Source organism: Garra rufa, chromosome 5 (genome assembly GCF_049309525.1).
Source record: "Garra rufa chromosome 5, GarRuf1.0, whole genome shotgun sequence".
NCBI classification, from domain to species: domain Eukaryota; kingdom Metazoa; phylum Chordata; class Actinopteri; order Cypriniformes; family Cyprinidae; genus Garra; species Garra rufa.
The window spans coordinates 40934820-40953398 of NC_133365.1; the positions used below are offsets into that span (position 1 = coordinate 40934820).

General features: G+C 37.1%; 1 protein-coding gene across 2 annotated transcripts; it reads left to right on the forward strand.

Moving 5' to 3' along the window:
• The first annotated feature begins 654 nt into the window (after positions 1 to 654).
• aifm1 (apoptosis inducing factor mitochondrion associated 1) lies at positions 655 to 16641 on the forward strand. 2 transcript variants are annotated; one of them, XM_073840410.1, is made up of 19 exons: positions 655 to 840; positions 2550 to 2680; positions 4578 to 4677; positions 4816 to 4842; positions 8220 to 8438; positions 8543 to 8608; positions 9135 to 9289; positions 10347 to 10477; positions 10578 to 10668; positions 10831 to 10915; positions 11005 to 11081; positions 12094 to 12202; positions 13173 to 13280; positions 13364 to 13452; positions 13567 to 13707; positions 13908 to 14050; positions 15561 to 15685; positions 15802 to 15992; positions 16072 to 16641. In XM_073840410.1, the coding sequence occupies exons 1-19, from the start codon at positions 753 to 755 to the stop codon at positions 16141 to 16143; spliced, it is 2148 nt and encodes a 715-aa protein (XP_073696511.1). In that variant the 5' UTR covers positions 655 to 752; the 3' UTR covers positions 16144 to 16641. The 2 variants fall into 2 exon arrangements, with proteins under 2 accessions (XP_073696511.1, XP_073696512.1); XM_073840411.1 differs by lacking the exons at positions 8220 to 8438; positions 8543 to 8608 and having other exon boundaries at positions 656 to 840.
• Positions 16642 to 18579: the final 1938 nt, after the last annotated feature.

Sequence of the window (18579 nt, forward strand, 5' to 3'; positions counted from 1 at the left end):
TTGTGATGCATTGCTGAATTTTCATCAGCCGTTACTCCATTGTCACGTGATTCTTTAGAAACCATTCTAACATGCGCATTTATTATCAACGTAAGAAACAGTTGTGCTGATATGTTTTGGACTCTGTGATATATTTTTTAGGATTCTCTGATGAATAATAATTAAAAAGAACAGCATGTATTCAAAATATAAATATTTTCTAACATTATACGTCTATACTATGACTTTTTTATCAAATTAACATCATTGCTAAATAAAAGTATTACATTCTTTCAATTCTTTCAAAAAAGAAAGAAAGAAAATGTACGAATTGTTATTTTTAAATAATGTAATTATCAACAAAGAATATAGAAGACAAGTCAATATAAGTTCATTGGTATAAATGACTGAAACGCCAGACTAAAAATTTTAAGAAAGATGCATTACTTGCTTCATCCAGTGGGACGTTAACGGGGCGGCCTCTCGTCATCACACGACCTATGGCGTCGTTAAGGCGTACCCCACAAATAGCCAATCGTCTATTGAGTAACGCTGATGAATTGTAACTGACAGGACAACTAACCATTTACTCAACAATCCGTCAGTGCCACAGCCAATCAGAGCAGGAAGAGGGCGGGCCGTCAGTGGAAACCGGAAGCGCCTGCAAGAGATGTGTGACCTGAGAAGGTCTCCGGCCTTGTGCTAGAGCTGTACGGTGAGCGTGGCTGTGAACTTCCCCAGGCTGTCTTACCGAAAAGCACAGCAGAGCTGCGATGTTTAAGTGCAAGACAGTATGGGATAAACTGGCTCCGCTGGCCCGGGCCTCATCCACTCTGTGTCTGCAGAATGCGAGGAAATCAGGCAAGTTGAAAAAAGCGGCAGAAGTCTGTTGCTCAGCTAATCACCTGCGAACTTCATTTCTAGCAGAAAGGCTTGCACAATTTCTATGGAAACGCAAGTCCAGGCACCGGTAGGATAAAGGTCCAGTTTGGTTCTTGCTATGGGGTGCTGTCCAAATGCGAGAAACTTTATTTGATAGCTGAAACTAATAAAACACACTCAGCTGTAAGTAGAAAAAGACTGTTTAAGTTTTATTCAGTGTTGTCTGCGGTCACAGCGCATATGGACCAACTTCCTCGTGGAGTCACGCTCAAATTTAGCAAAAAACGCTATGTGGAAATTCTGTCAAAATGATTCTGTGTCACGAAAACGCTAAATGGGTTAATACAGTGCTGCAAGAAGAGTTGCAGTAATTGTTGGGCCAAGGTCGGTGAACATCAAGTCTGTCTCTCACGCACTTGTGGCTCTGACAGCTCCATGACACCGTCATTCAACTGAGTTACACTACCAGTCAAAAGTTTTGTAGACTTGTAATGTTTTTTTTTAAAAGTTTCTTCTGCTTTTTTAACATTATACACTATACCATTCATTTTTTAAATGATAGAAATTAATACTTTTATTTATCAAGGATGCTTTAAATTGATCAAGAGATGATAAAGACATTTATAATGTTACAAAAGCCTTGTATTTCAGAGTAAAGCTGATATTTGGATCTTTCTATTCATCAAAGAATCCTAAAAATGTACGCAACTGTTTTAAATATTGAAAATAATAATAGAAAAAAAATGCTTGAACAGCAAATCAGCATATTACTGATGGAAATAAGGATTTCTGAAGGATCATGTGACACTGAAGACTGGAGTAATGATGCTGAAAATCTAGCTTTGATCACAGGAATAAATTACATTTTAGAATATATTCAATTAGAAAGCAGTTATTTTAAATAACTAGTAAAAATATTACTGCTTTTGCTGTATTTTGGATTAAATAAATGTAGGCTTGGTAAGCAGAAGAGACTTCTTTAAAAAACATGAACAATTTTACTGTTCAAAAACGTTTGGTAGTGTAGTTGTATAGCAACAGTTTATTTCACAATAATGACTTCATGACTATCTTTTCTGCTCATTACACAAGTACCTGCCAGCTAACTAAAATATAGACATTTGAATGTTGATTTTAAACAGACTTCAGACTTAAAATGTATAATTTTCTTCAATAGAGGTTTTCAATGCAAGTAGTTGTCTGTCTCAAAAATATTTGATTACAGACATATTTATTTGTTCTTGGGTAATAAAACAACTTTTAAATTTTCTCGCCGTATTTTAGAATGTGTCCTGTTTAAAATTTTCACTATGAATGAAAAATGTCATTCAGGTTACTAATAAATGGCTGTTGTCAGGCATATTTAGAACAAGAATCATTAGTGTGATTTAAAATGTTTAGTAATAAATAATTTAAAATATATATCTAAAAAAAAATAGTATGAGCACTTATTAATTTAGATATTTAAATGAATACAGGTTAGAATAAGTGTTTTATTTTTTTATTAATATATTTGTTTAAATACTGATGGAACATTGTTTTAGAAACACCCATATTTTGACAATTTATTTTCACAACAGTTATTGGAAACATTAAAGTAGTCACTTTACAATCTTGCATTTAATATGCTGTGTGTGTGTGGTATGTGTGTATATATCTATATATAATTTATATGATTGACTTCTCAGTGCTGAGACATGGGAGAAAGCTGGAGATGGTTCAGAAGGCCCAGATGTCATCAGGGCCAGCAGGAGGGGGTGGTCAAAACGCTCTGTATTATGTCCTGGTTGGAGCAACATGTCTAGGGGGTGGAGTTTATGTAAGTACCTTTATGATTTGCTCATTCATTATCACCACATCGACAGCGCACAAAATTTGTGACCCTGGACCACAAAACCAGTCATAAGGGTCAGTTATTTGAAATTAAGATTTATACATCATCTGTTAGGGTAAGACACTATTTGGTCGAGATACAACAGGGTCTCTCTCTCTCTCACACACACACACACACACACACACACACACACACACAGTGAGGTCAATAAGTATTTGATCACACTGTGATTTTGCAAGTTCTCTTACTCAGAAATCATGGAGGGGTCTACAATTTTCAGCATAGGTGCATTTCCACTGTGAGAGACAAAATCTAAAAATTATTTGAGAATTACTGTGTCAAATAAGTATTTGATCACTTGCTTATCGGACAGATTTCTGACCCTCAAAGACCTGTTATTTTGCTTTTAAGTAGTCAATAGTGTAGGTATGGTATTATTGGGATGATACTCATCATTCTTCTTCCTCCAAACACGGCGAATGGAGTTAAGACCAAAAAGTTCTTTGGTCTCATCTGACCACAGGACTTTCTCCCATGACTCCTCTGGATCATCCAGATGGTCCCTGGCAAACTTCAGACGGGTCGACATGGGCTGACTTAAGCAGGGGAACCTTCCGTGCGATGCAAGATTTTAAACCATGACGTCTTGGTGTATTACTGATAGTAGCCTTGAAAACGATGGACCCAGCTCTCTTCCATTTTCTGACAATTGCTCCAACAGTTGTTCTTTTTTCAACAAGCTGCTTGGCAATTGCCCCGTAGCCCTTTCCAGCTTTGTGAAGGTCTACAATTTTGTCTCTTGTGTTTTTTGACAGCTCTTTGGTTTTGCCCATGTTGCTACTTAGACTTTCACTCTGTCCAAATTCAGGGTCTGCATCCTCCTTAGGATCCTTCCTACCCGGTTGAAGGAGAAGGGGTCCTCAGACGACCGCAAAACCTGGAAGTAGGTGTCTGTAAATTTGGACAGCCTACCCTTCTTTCAGTTCCCTCCCTTACCTGTTGCTCATAGCGCTGACACGGTTGCTAGGCGATAGGATAAGCAAGAAGACAACCGCTGTAAAAAAATATTTTTTGAAATGCCAGTTTTTTTAAAACTTACGTCAAAAAGCATATTCCTCTCCCGCTACGCTACCGCTCGCTTTCGTCCGCCGTTATTTGAAAATTCTGGAAGCACTCTGCCGAAAGGAATTATGGGATAGGTACGATGGGAAAGGATCCACCAGACCCATCCTTCCAATTCGGGGAAAAGGAGGACGTATTTGTTGGCCGCATTTGAAGGATCCTACGAATTTGGACAGCCTTCGTCGCGGCGCTGTGACGTAGCATCCTTCGAATGAGTCCTCCGAAGGATGTAGACCCTGAATTTAGACACAGCCTTTGGCTGATTGTGGGGTGCACAGGTGTCTTTATGACAGCTAACAACCTCAAACAGGTGCTACTAATTTAGAATTATGAGCAGATTGTAGCTGGACTATTTAAAAGCAAAATAACAGGTCTTTGAGGGTCAGAAATCTGGCTGATAAGCAAGTGATCAAATACTTATTTGACACAGTAATTCACAAATAAATTGTTAAATCATACAAAGTGATTTCTGGATTTTTATTTTTAGATTCTGTCTCTCACAGTGGAAATGCACCTATGCTGAAAATTGTATATATATGTATATTTATTATGTATATATATATATATATATGCGTATATACGTAACGTGAGTTTTCTTTAGTGTAGTAAATGTTGTTATAATATCAGTCAAAAACTGTCTCACATTCTTGTTAATCAATCACACACAGCTTTTGTCCTCCTGGTGTTTTTAAATATGATGTTGATTCATAGATGGTCAGAGTTCAAAGTGACTGTTGTTTAATTGTTTGTGTGTTTAAAGGCGTACCGCACCGTCTCAGGGGACAAGGAAAGATATAATGAACGTATGATGCAAATTGCCAGTAGGTCAAAACAAGGACCACTAGCAGCTGAGGCTGTAGGTAGGTAACACAATAACCACATGAACACACCAAATAATAAATTCCTGGTCTCATTTAATTAGCGGTTATTGTGTTGTTTCAATTCATATGTTTATATATACAGTTTAAATCAGCGGTATGTTGTCCTTTGTGTTTCAGCTGAAGTTGTGACACAATCAAAAGAAGGTAAGTGGTTATTTTTACACACTGCTATAGGTTCTTTCCATCTGTCTATATATGCACATTGTTCACAGCCTTACACACAGAGCAATGTGGTCCACTGTCTGTGCATTGGTTGCTGAATCCAATGCAAAACTTAAGTTGCCTGATGTCTGATGACATTCTCATTTGAAATTTTAAATTCTGATTTGATTGCAAAACTTAGATAAACATTTGATATAAGTGATGCAGTGCTGATGTGCTCTAAGGTTGTATGGCTCTGGCTGGTATTTGCCTGTCACTGGTGCACATATGGGTATTAACATTATCAAAATGTCCTGTTCATGCAGGATGAAACAACACTCTCAGTAGGAAATGTTTCTTGGGGATTCTGAACTCTGCTTAGTCTGAAAAAAGGTTTAACATCCTGAACATATTAAATAGTGCATTATATTGTTTCAATTACAATTGTGAAGCATAATATTGCTTAATATAAACCAGTTGATTTAGTCATTTTAATTTAAAATATAGTAGTTTGTTGTTACATTTTACCTACTCTTAGAAATAAACGGGTAGTTTCTGTGGTGGTTCAGAAAAATATAGTTTTGCTTTTATAAAAAAAATGTATTCCTGAAACGTCAAGGAAAATTATATTTCTCATGAAATAAGTGTTTTACCATAATTTTGTGTGTGATTTGACCTTACACTTTTGAAGAAATTTTTAACCATGGACCCTGAATTTAGTTAGAGTTTTTATCTAAAGCAAACATTCTGTTTTAAACCTTCTTTTAAATGTTCTTTTATACCATTTTAGCATGTAATTCGTCATGAAAATAGCCTAGGAAGTTGGCATGGCATTAAAACACCAACCAGCCCAGTATTTGATTAACTAAGGAATGAATGCATTTGCATTCCCTGCAGCTTCATTATTACTTAAAATTTTACTAACTTGGTAATTTACTAACTATAAACAAGTTTACTTCTTTTAAGGGCTAAAAATATCCATAGCATTAATTCAGTGCATTAATGCATTGTCACAAATGATATTACAGCTATATGCAGGCATCAAGAGTGGTATGTGCTCTTAATTTATTAATATGGTCTTTATTCCTTACATCTTACTGTCATTTGTCTTCACTATACAAGTAGATGTACAGTAGTGATAATGACTTATTTTTGATTGCCACTAGAACTAGACAAGCGAGCAATATTGGACTAATAGTAAGGGGAAGGTGTAGGATCAATAAATGCATACACTTTTGGTTTAAACAAATCTATGATCTTATGGGAGTTGTGCATGTAAAATGCATATACACTATCATTCATTTTAAAAGAAATTATATTTTTATTCAACAAGAATACATTAAACTGATCAAACATGACAGAAAAGCTTCTTACATTGCTACAAAAATTGAAATAAATGCAGTTCTTTTTAACTCTTTGAACAAAATCGTTTCATTGAAAATAAGCAGCTTAACTTTTTTCAACAAATGGTTCTTCAGCCCCAAATCAGTGTATTAGAATTATTTCTGAAGGATCGTGTGACACTGAAGACTGGAGTAATGGCTGCTGAAATAAATAAAATACATTTTCAATAAATAAATATTTTCAAAACATATTAAAACAGTTAAATTGTAGTAATATTTCACCATATTACTGTATTTCAAGTAGAAGTAATACATATATGCAGCCTTGGTGAGCATAAAATACTTCTTTTAGAAACATAAAAAAATCTTACCCACTTCAACATTTTGAATAATAGTGTAGATGTGCCTTTATGTATTAATATGCAGTATACAACAACAGGAGTTCCAGGCTGTGTTTTATCACAGATCAACCAGTGAAACCAAAGAGAAAGTTAACAGAATCTCTATACAGTATAGCTGTAATTTGTGAATTTAAAAGGTAGTTTGATGTTTGTCCTATATCATCGTTTACCCACGAAACATCCCTTCTGCTTATTTCCATTGAGCCAGGATTTTGTTGTAACCATAATAGAGAACTGTTAAAATGCACACGAACTGTCACATTCAGTTTTGCATGCTTCTTGGGACACGGCATACTGCATGTGACTGTCTATTTAATGTTCCTATTAACTGTCTTTAGCATTGTTTTAATGTTGTCTGTAACTCTCCTAACACTTCTGCAATAAATGCACTTTCTTAAATAGTTTTAAAAACCATCTGCCAGGAATTGTAAATGTAAACTGACAGCCATCTTTAGAATCGTCACCTTGAATTTCCATTTTCACTCATACTTGGTGAACTGTCTTCACTGTCGTGTGAGCATTTGTTTTCTTGTGACTGCTTTGTGAGTAACTCCATTGACGTTTCTCACCCAATTACTTGACTATCCATTTGTTTTTGTTCTAAATTTCACTTATACCTTTTCAAGTTAAGAGGGTAATATGGTAGTGTCAAGAGTTTTCTTTGGCCATTGGGCTAAGAATGGTTGGATTGCGGTGATGTTCAATGAAGTTCTTTTATTGTTGATGGACATGTCTGATGCTTGTCTTGTCTTCGTCATGTCTTTCATTTTTCAGTTGGTATTTTGCATCACACTTTGTCTGTGTCACCAACCAAACATTTTCATCACAAAGACACCACTGTTTTCTTTCCTCCTTTTTCTGTTTGTCCCACTAACTCTCAGATGTTTTGATGTCTTGCTTTAACTTCTTCATTCATGTTAAACTGTTTGGAAAGGTTTTTAGATGGCTGGACTATCCATTTGTTTGGATTGTCTGTACTGTACTACGCTTGCACTATGAAGCTGTTTTGAAGAAACTCTCATCAGGAATTGTTTTGGAAAAATGTTCTGTTAATTCCCAATTTTCTCATAAGTTTCTGTTGGACTTTTTGATTGGCACTGACCCAGCCTCAGAATCCACTAGCAGCTACAAATGTTAATAGAAAAATGCCAAAAAGGAGCTTTCCGTTTTTTGAAGTCCTTGGAAGGAGACAAATATATATGTACAGAAGAAAATTCCAGAGAATTACCTTTCATGATGGTCTTAAAGAATATTTCAGAAGATGCTCTTCATGGTAACATTGTAGTCCTCAACAAAACGTGAAGATCCTGCCATGGAAGGTCACACTGTTGAAACTAAGGAAGTGGGTGAAGACTCTCATACCTTCACATTCACCCATAACTTCACCTTTCCTTATGTTATTACCTTTTTCAGTCCAACAAATTCATTCCTTATCCTGGATCCTTTATATTTCCTTTTTCACTGGATGAACCTACCCCAAATGAGCCGCTCATACAACCCATCAAAGAATGTGAAAATGTTCGCATTTAGAGCCATGCAAAATGCTAGGGATGTTTTTCATCAAGTCAATTGTCTATGTGCTTCTTCTGTTTTGATCAAACATTCTTGTGTTTTGCTCATTCTATGGCATTTGAAGAACCTACTCTAACAGAACCTCCTGTTGAAGAGCCTCTGGTAACTGAAGCACTTGTGGAGTCCACTGAAACTGAACCTATTGTAGAAGAATCTGTAACAGAACCAATCGTAGAAGCTTCTATTCCGGAACCCATTGCGGAAACCCCAGTAACAGAGCCTGTTGTTGAAGCTCCGGCAGTTACACAGAGTGAAGAGCCCTTAGCTCCTGTAGTTGAGAGTGGTAAGCTTGACACATCTGCATGGAAATCCAGTTTCTTTTACAGAGGAAAATATTTTTGGAAGCTGAGGTTAACGTCTTTCCCCTCTTCTTGCATCGGGTTTAAGAAACAGAGCCTACACCTGTAATCATCGCTGAGCATGTTCCAGAGGCTTCATCTGTTTCTGAGAGTGGTAAGAGTCCACTTCTGACGGGATGGGAATCAGTTTAAACATGTTACCGATAAAGATACTGATAATTCCTTCATTCACACATATGAACACTTATTTCTAAACTTTCCAGTGCTACACTTTTGGTCTGTCTTAGGTCTGTTATTTCCTTTATCATTGAAGATCATTCATTTTTTGTGTCTTTATAAACCACATCGTCTTCTCTTCTTTTCAAGGCCTTATATGCTTTCCAACTCAGTTTTTTTTTCATTCCTTTGAACTGTTTTGTGTGACTGTTGTAATGCTAATGCTAATGGTACAAGGTCACACGCTCCTGACCAATTTGCAGCCAAGATTATTTGAGGTATAGCTTGCACTAATATTACTACAAAATGCTAATCTCTCCCCTCATCTAGGGCTGTGTTCCTGAGATCACTCACATGTTCTTGTACAGTGTAATGTGTAATGTTGCATTCACTGATTCAATGTTCTGGTTAAGTTATTCATAAACAATTGTTTGTTTGTACTAAATGTCTCTTTATTTAACCAGCTGCAGTTTCTGAGGCAGCTCCTGCTGCTGAGCCTGTTGAACCCACTGCTGCTCACCCAGACGTGCCTGAACATGCTCCCTATCTGCTGATTGGTGGAGGCACGGCTTCATTCGCTGCAGCCAGGTCCATTCGGGCACGTGACCCTGGTGCCAGGGTGAGTCTCACACTGTATTGTAAACAACACTTAGAATAGGGTTTGCCAAGCAACCCCAAAAAATCGGGTGAGGGACTATTTAAAATATAAAGGCATATTTGTATCGAAAAATAGTAGACACGGTGTGATTTTTGTGAAAAGACAACAAATTAAATTGTTTTGAATATTAAAAAATTGGCTTTTATATTGTGATTAATCTGGACTATATTAATTTATATATTATTCATTTATAATGATATATGATAACTGCCTTTTTTATCATTTTGGACTGTTCTTTGATGTTTACTTATGTTATCAATGTTTTTACATCAAAAAACATCGTAATTTAGAAATATTAGGCTATTTTCTGTCCTGTTTTACCTTCCTCATTAGAACACTCTGTTTGAATAGACATGATGGAATGAAACTCGAATGTAAGCGCCCACTGCTGTGATTGTTGTGTATGTTTGACAGCCTACTTCCTTCATAGATGGACGCATAAATACATATCAGTACATATCAAATGATCTGTGATAACAGACAAAGCTGTAGTGAGTATGGAATAAAAACATTTACTCACACTTGTGTGGTGCGACATTACTGTCAGATCCAATATAGTGGGCACAGCGTCGTCTTTCAGTTTCAGTCTTTCTGAAAATCCTGTGTTGAATTGTGCCCTGTGTGTAAATGATTCTGCGGTAAAACGAAGTGAACAAAGGACCAAGCTCCTACTCACAAGGTCTGGAACTTCATTAAAAATAAAGTTCATCCACGCTTTCCTTATGTTGGGATCAGAAGGAAGGCACTGCAAAGATATTCAATACAAGCTTCAATATAAGCTGTTTTTAGACTAGAAAGTTTTGAGTTCTGAATTTTACAGGATGTTTTTATAGTACAATGACCTCTTATATGTTAAAAGGTTAGGGTTTGCTTTCTCAGTTCATGACCCCTTTAAGAGCCTTAAAAATACATTTAGTAAAATCTTGTTATATACCATGGATGTTCACTTGCAGAATCCTATATGTAAAATATTTTTAGGCATTAAAGTGTGTGTGTTTTGTGTATGTCTTTTACACAGGTGTTGATTGTAACAGAGGAGTCTGACCTGCCCTACATGAGACCTCCTCTCTCTAAAGAACTCTGGTTCTCTGATGACCCCAAGGCCACCGAAATACTACGCTTCAAACAGTGGAATGGAAAAGAGAGGAGGTGTGTGTCAGAATGTTCCAGACCACACACTAATGTACTGGTTTTGTATCTGAAAATTGCTTTTTTTTGGGGGGATATTATTTATTCATGCTTGTTTTAGTATTTACTTCCAGCCTCCATCGTTCTACGTCAGTCCCGCTGATCTTGCTAAAGTGGAGAATGGGGGTGTTGCTGTGCTCACGGGCCGTAAGGTAGGGAACTCTTGACACCAGCATTTCATATTTCTTGAAAAAGTGCACATAATTACATCCACATGAAAGTCTGAAAATGTTTTATTGATGTACAAGTGTGTGTGGATGAGTTGTGCTTATCCTACCCCTGTGTGTGTGTGTGTGTTTGCACCCATGTTGTAGGTGGTACACATGGATGTCAGAGGAAATAAAGTCAAACTGAGTGATGGTGCAGAGATCTCATATGAAAAGTGTCTGATTGCCACGGGTAAAATGCATGTATAATATACACATAAATGCACACAGAGGTGTAAAATCTATTGCTGACTGTTCTATAAATGTATGTGTGTGTATTAGGTGGGGTGCCTAGAAACCTGCAAGTGATTGACAGAGCAGGAGAGGAGGTGATGAAGAGGACAACCCTCTTTAGAAAAGTATGTCTTACTACACATTCTTGGGTTTTAGGACAAGCAGAATTAAACAGTAGTGTTCAAATGAGATCCTCAATTAGTATGTTAAAGTCAATGTGAAATCAAAATGAGGTAAAACATTTGTTTTTATCAACATGCAAAGAATCAACATTAAAAGCTGTTTATCAGTAGCCTGGAAAAATCCAGACCCTAATCTATTAAGATTATGCAGAGACAATTCAAATTGTGCTCTAGCCAGACCTCTGGATTTCCAGGGTAGTTTATCAGATGATGAATAAGAAATTCCCTACCTTATGTTTTTTCTTGCTGAATTTGCACATTGTGAATGCTGTTTTATGTAGACTGAATCAGGTCAAAACTTGTACCTCAGTCTACAGTGTCAGTACAGTAAAAAATTTAAGCCAGAATAAGATGTTTAATAAGAGCTCTTTTACTAACAGATGAGCATCATCTCATGAGATGTTAATTCATGAATGCAAAACACCACTGGAGGGCACCCTTATGCTAATCTGTAATGCTGCTGTAGCATATCACTCACCACTATGAATTACTAGAGTATGTTTTTTTCTTTTCTTTTCTTTTCTTTTTAACCAGAGGACAAGTCATTAAGCCTGGTGCGCAATATTATAACCATCAGTTTATGGGATATTAGATATTAGCATTTTATGTGGGGGTATATATTAGAAATGAGATATTAGCATTCTATGTGGCCACAGATTTTGTATCTTGTTCCTACAGTCCTAGAAAACCTTAACATTTCAGGGATTTTTAAATAATGGAAATTGGAATTGGAAATTCCTGTAGTAAACTAAGTACTTGTTGTTCTTATGTGTAAACTATTTTATTCATTAAATTTACTTTTATGTGATTTGATGCAGTCTTGATACAATCTTTAACCTGTTAATCTAAAAAATAAAATGTAGTGCCTGGAAAAGTAAATGTAAATATGTTGGTCAAAAAGTACTGTCTATATATATATTATCTCTGTTTAACCTTCATATGTTCTTTTTGGTAGATTGAAGATTTTAGATCTCTAGAGAAGATCTCCAGAGAGGTTAAGTCCATTACCATCGTTGGCGGAGGTTTTCTCGGTAGCGAGCTAGCATGTGCCTTGGGTCGCAGATGTGAGTACAAACACTCAGCTGACATTCAGAGAGAGAGAGAGAGAGAGATTATATATATATTTATATTAAATTTATCTCAGACCAATGTGTTTATTGTAAATAAATAATGACTGCTTTTTCATTAATAATATTATGTGTGTGTATTTTCACCAGCTAAAATGGTCTTAAGTCAGTTATTTCTATCTTTTGTTGTCGTGTGTGAGTAGGTGTTTACACAAGGGCTGTTACAACAGTCAGTTCTCCACACAGAGATCTGATCTCAACATCATCCAGTCTGTCTGGAATGACATGAAGAAGCAGAACAAACTGAGACAGACTAAATCCAAAATAACAGTGGCAACGTCTCCAAGATGCTTTAAGAGACCTACCTGCAAAGCTACAGTACTGTAAAAAGTTTTAGGCACTTGAAAATGAGGATGCTGTCAAAATTAGACCGCATTAACCAAATTAAAACAAGATTTGGGTCGACCATACTTTGTGTATAAAGCAGCTTTTGCCCTAGGTACACTTGTGCATAGTTTTTCAGGTAGCTTTGCAGATAGGTCTCTTGAAGCATTTTGGAGACGTTGCCACAGTTCTTCTGGATTTAGCCTGTCTCAGTTTGTTCTGTTTCTTCATGTCGTTCCAGACAGACTGGATAATGATGAGATCCGATCTCTGTGTGGAGCACTGGCTTTTGTCAGACTCCTTGTGCAAACAAAAATCTCACTTGAATTACAATGAATGGAAAAATTAATGTTTGGAAATGTAAATTGATATTTCCTATTGACACACTACAGCAAAAGATAGAAATAACTGACTTAAACCCATTTTTAGCTGGTAATTAGTTAACAATTTTAGCCACCACCGTATGTATATGTATGTATATATTCTCATAGTATAAAGGTGTTTTTACGAAACGAAAATACTACTGACTTATCACTCTCTCCTTTTCCTTGCCCTTGTTGTCTTTCTGTATCCCTCTCTGTAGCCACTGACATTGGTTTAGAGGTGTTCCAGATGTTCCCAGAGAAGGGTAACATGGGAAAAGTACTGCCTGAATACTTGAGTAACTGGACCACTGAGAAAGTCCGTAGAGGTGAGAAAATGAATAAAGAACATTTGTTCGTGAAACATGTCTGCATTTTAAAAAGTTTCTGCTAACCTTTTGACAATTCACAGAGGGTGTGAACGTCATCACGGATGCTGTAGTGAAAAACGTGAGCTACAAAAATGACAAATTGGAGATCAAACTGAAAGATGGACGACTGGTGAGTCTGCTTTTCCATCAGCCAGTCATAACCTGGCCTGATCTTCTGTTTGCGAATTACAATATAAATTGGTTATATTTTTTGTGATTTTTTTTTTTTATGTTGTTGTTTTAGATTAAGACAGACCACATTGTGGCAGCAGTTGGTTTGGAGCCTAGTGTGGAACTTGCCAAATCTGCCGGGCTGGAGGTGGACTCTGATTTTGGAGGGTACCGGGTTAATGCTGAGCTCCAGGCTCGCTCTAACATCTGGGTGGTACGTAGCTCTGAGGGCTTCTCCAGTCAAACTAAGAAAAAGAGAAAAGAGGAGATCTTTTAATACTACTGATATTGGTGGTGTTCAAGAGATCCTAAAGAATGGCTGGCTCAGTTTTCATAGGATCTGTACTAGTTTTGAATGTATCATGCATTTTTGTCGACATGACAATTAAGGTTTCTTTGGCATTTGTGTTCTAGGCAGGAGATGCTGCATGTTTCTATGACATCAAGCTGGGCCGTCGGCGCGTAGAGCATCACGATCACGCAGTGGTCAGTGGAAGACTGGCTGGAGAGAACATGACTGGAGCCAACAAACCCTATTGGCATCAGTCAATGTTCTGGTAACCATACATTTTCAACAAGCTTTACTTTACAGAAGTTCACTTCCAGAACAAAAATTTACAGATCATTTACTCACCCCCTTGTCATCCAAGATGTTCATGTCTTTTTTTGTGTTGTTGTTGTAAAGAAATTATTTTTTGAGGAAAACATTTCAGGATTTCTCTCCATATAGTGGACTTCTATGGTGCCCCCGAGTTTGAACTTCTAAAATGAGGTTTAAATGCGGCTTCAAAGGGCACTAAACAATCCCAGCCGAGGATGAAGGGTCTTATCTAGCAGAACGATTGGTTTATTTCCAAAAAAAAATTGTGTTAAAAAATAACACAAATTTAGATACTTTTTAAACTCAAATGCTCATCTTGTCTAGCTCTGCGTAAACTCTGTGTATTCTGGTTTGTGACAGTTAGGGTAGGTCAAAAAACTCCCGTCTCTTTTTTTTTTTCTGCAACTTCAAAACCGTCCTATATCACTGGTTACCTTTTTTTGTAAAGGGCGTTTGATCATCTTTGCATGTTTACTTTGTAGGCATGCGTTTTTGATTCTCAAAGTAGTATGGCATTGCAATGTTTAGGCCCCGCCCATAGCCAATGACTGACAGTCCTGCATTGCCAAAGTTGTCTTTGGTTTTACACTGTCCTCCATCTTCTCCGTGCTCGAGCAGCTGTAACGTCAACAATGTCTCGTAAGCAATCCCAGTGTTCTGTGTTTGGATGTAACACTGAACTTAAGAGATTTATTTTCTCCCAACATCTGAGCCACTGAGGACGCAGTGGATTGCTTTTTTTTTCAAGGTAATGCGCCTCAATAATACTGTAGTGCTTAGCTAAAGTTTTATCTTTTTCCATTTTTGTGTGCGTACGTTATTGTATTATTTTAATTGTTCAGTGCTAGCAAACGTCCCTGTGCTGTCAACGACAAGTCAACACAGTGCAAGCTCCCACTTTAGATGTGTTTGGCTTCCCATATGTACAGCTGAACAGCGGTTCTCTCACTTTGTCATGTTGCTTCTACTAAGTGTTTATTGCTGAATGCAAAACAGAGATGTAAATGCTATGCCAGGGGTGCCCAACCCTGTACCTGGAGATCTACTGTCCTACAGAGTTCAGCTCCAACCCTGAACAAATACCGCTGAACCAGCTAATTCATTTCTTAAGTAGCACTTGATAATTACAGACAGCTGTGTTGGAGCAGGGCTGGAACAAAAGTCTGCAGGTAGGTAGATCTCCATGAACAGGGTTGAGCAGCCCTGTGCTAGCCCTCTTCTAAAGATGGGAATGTGCAGGCCATTTGCATTTAAACAGCTCTTTTTTTTTTTTTTTTTTAGACACACCCCAAAAATTTTCTTTTCCAAATGTTATAATAAATGATCTGTGTATTGTATTAAGCTGAAACTTTACAAACACATTCTTGGGACACCCAAGACCAATATTATGTAAAAAGGGGCATAATAGATGTCCTTTATGTTTTTAATTGTTTAATTCCAGACTCACAATGTGTCCTTGTCTTCAGGAGTGATCTAGGTCCAGATGTAGGATACGAAGCTATTGGTATAGTGGACAGCAGCCTGCCCACCGTGGGAGTGTTTGCTAAAGCCACAGCCAAGGACACACCAAAGGCTGCAACCGAACAATCAGGTACACAAACATTTGCTAACATGTAGGTTGCTACTAGTATGGATTTGTGGATTACCACTTCCTAGGTAACATCAATAGCAGAATACAAACAAAAACAACATTATCTGTGTTTACAGGCACCGGAATCCGTTCCGAAAGTGAGACCGAGGCAGTTGCCGGGACTTTGAAGGCAGAAACAAAGGCCACTGCACCTCGTATCCAGCAGAAGGAGGATTATGGAAAGGGAGTGATATTCTACCTGAGAGACCAAGTGGTGGTCGGTATTGTATTGTGGAATGTCTTCAACAGAATGCCCATTGCGAGGAAGGTGAGCAGAGATATAATTTCCATTTTCTATCCAGTGTTACCTCTGGGAGATTATTAATTGTTGTTTTGTCTCTTTGTAGATAATCAAAGATGGAGAACATCATGCAGATCTGAATGAGGTGGCCAAGCTTTTCAACATCCATGAAGACTGAACAATGTTCCATTTCTCTTTCCACTCTGTCAAGGGCACTCAGCCCAAATCCATGTGGAGTGAACTTGGAAAAAGACACACACACACACATACACACAAAACAAACGCATACAGCCTGACGTCTGCCATTTTGACCTCGACGTCTCTCAGGATGTCATGCTGACTTCAGGCTGCAAGATGGCACTGTGCCCATGGATTGTTTAAAACTTTACTAAAATTTCTACCAAGGGAAATCTATTCATGTTGTTTGTATTGAAAAAGTGTTGTGTGTGGTTTTTTTCTTTTGAGGTCAGTAAATATTTTTCTTGAATGCGTCCCTTTCAAACACCTTTTCAAAATCAGACAGCATATCCACTTCCGTTAAATATCGCAATAAAGTTGCATTTCGAATCAAACCCAGATGAAAGACATTCCTCTGACACCTGCTAGTGTTTTCTGCCTGCATGAACAAAGAAGCTCATACAAATGAAATTTAAATAATAAATTATTTTTAACAATGTCTCAAGATTCATTTAATTTTTTCCTAACTTGTACAGTGATTATTTGGCCATTTCCAGAGGTCAGAGGAACTTACCAACCCTTTGCAAGTGCAAGACATTCATAAATGGAGATTTGAATGCCTGTGTGTCTGATATGGGTGTGACCCTGAGGCTTTTGAGATGCATAGTGAAGATGCAATATGTTAAGGCTCATTAAACCTGTGATTGCCTGCAAACATGTTCCCTAACGTAGCCTTGACCTATTTCCTTATGCACCAGTGCTCTGATATACAGGTCAGAGTAATAGCAAATTACTCATTCTGTGTTTCTGCAGAGTGATAGCCATTGAAAAAAAAATTAAATTTGAGCCTTTGATGTTTAATGAAATATTTTGATGTGTTCAAATACTGTTTGTTAATGTTATTTTGATGCATCAGTCACACTTTAATCAGCACTTGGGTACTATACAGATTATATCTTCATCACTGTTGGGCATCAATATTATTATTTTACAGTTTTTTGCAGGAAAAAATGTTTAAAACAAAATCAAACATGCCCTAGATTTTAAGAGTTTCAAGATTAAAGTTTTCAGTATATAATTATGTTATATATCAGTTGGATAGCAATTTCAGGTTTCTTGATTCGATCAGTATCCGATCCAATTGGGTGTATTTCAGTTCATTTCATGTCCATTTTTGTGAAAGTATCTCTGCTAATACTGTAAATACAGGAGTCAACTTTTTTTTTTTTTTTTTTTGGTAAGAGAACCGGCTGATAAGAATCATTAATCGGACTCCTGTTGAAAAAAGCATGCTGGTTAGGTATGTTTTGGTGCTGGGATGCTGGTTTATGCTGGTCCTCCCTACTGAAAAAAACAGCTAAAACCAGCCTAGGCTGGTATTAGCTGTTTTTTTTCAGCAGGGGTAGCGGTACTTGGTTGTAAACAGCATGAATTGCACGGTTGATATACTACTGAATACGTTGTTCTGCTCATTTATTTAGTCTAAAACACGGGAAAACGTGTGGAAGCAGCTAAATTATATAGGAAAGGGCGCAATATTTTGACAAACTAAAGTTAATAGGTGGTAAAGATACATATACGAAGATATTAGCCTAATATTTCACCTACCTGACCTGAAATTATAAGAACAAACATAAATGTTGTAAAGATTCTTGGAAATCCTGGTTCAGTTTGGCCAACAGTTTGCCCTCAGCTTTTTTGCAATCTTCTCCTTCAATTGACTAAATTGAGCAGCAATAATCATCAAAATATGTGAGTTTAGTTTGGTTTAGTGGCATTGTTTATGTCAATGCCGCCAATATGGCAGATTGATGACACGTCTGAAAACAAAATATTTGGCACACCAAATTTTTAATTTTTTTTATAAGCGAACTTTGTTGTTTGTTTGCAAGGGTATTTGTATTTTTGGTAAATTGCAATGACCGAGTTGTAGAAACATCAGGATACAGACTAAATCTGTCCACATAAACAAGATCAGATGTTTCCAAGATAAACTTCCTCAGGACTGTGATATTCTCTAAAGCATATGAACAGGGTGGATGTCACTGACCCGTACATACATAGGCCTACACACACACACAAATAATGTCTGCTTCCCCGCCAGTTAATCGAGTCAGCCAGCAATTCTCAGATGAGAATGCCTGAGTACCTTTAACCTCTGTGGAGACTGACAAATAGAAGCACATGTGTGTTTGTGTTGTTTCAGATTTTACGATTCATTAATTAATAATTCTGTTTTCAGGCATGTTAATGAATAGAAATCAGTGATGTGTTTGTATGTGTGGTTGGAGGGTCTTGGATAATTACGTTAGCTGAGAGCAAAATTGTGTGTGTGTGGTGTGGTTTAGGCATTTGCTCTAATTCCTTCTGAGGTCAAGGCGATGTTTTACCACATCATCGACATGAGCGCTGAGTGTGTGTGATTTCAGAGAAAAAC

Excerpts from the sequence above, each read along its gene's own strand:
- aifm1 (XM_073840410.1), top strand. The coding sequence starts at position 753 with ATGTTTAAGTGCAAGACAGTATGGGATAAACTGGCTCCGCTGGCCCGG. Across the intron at positions 2,681-4,577 it reads GTCTAGGGGGTGGAGTTTAT|GCGTACCGCACCGTCTCAGG; the intron begins GTAAGTACCTTT and ends GTGTGTTTAAAG. Across the intron at positions 9,290-10,346 it reads CACGTGACCCTGGTGCCAGG|GTGTTGATTGTAACAGAGGA; the intron begins GTGAGTCTCACA and ends TCTTTTACACAG.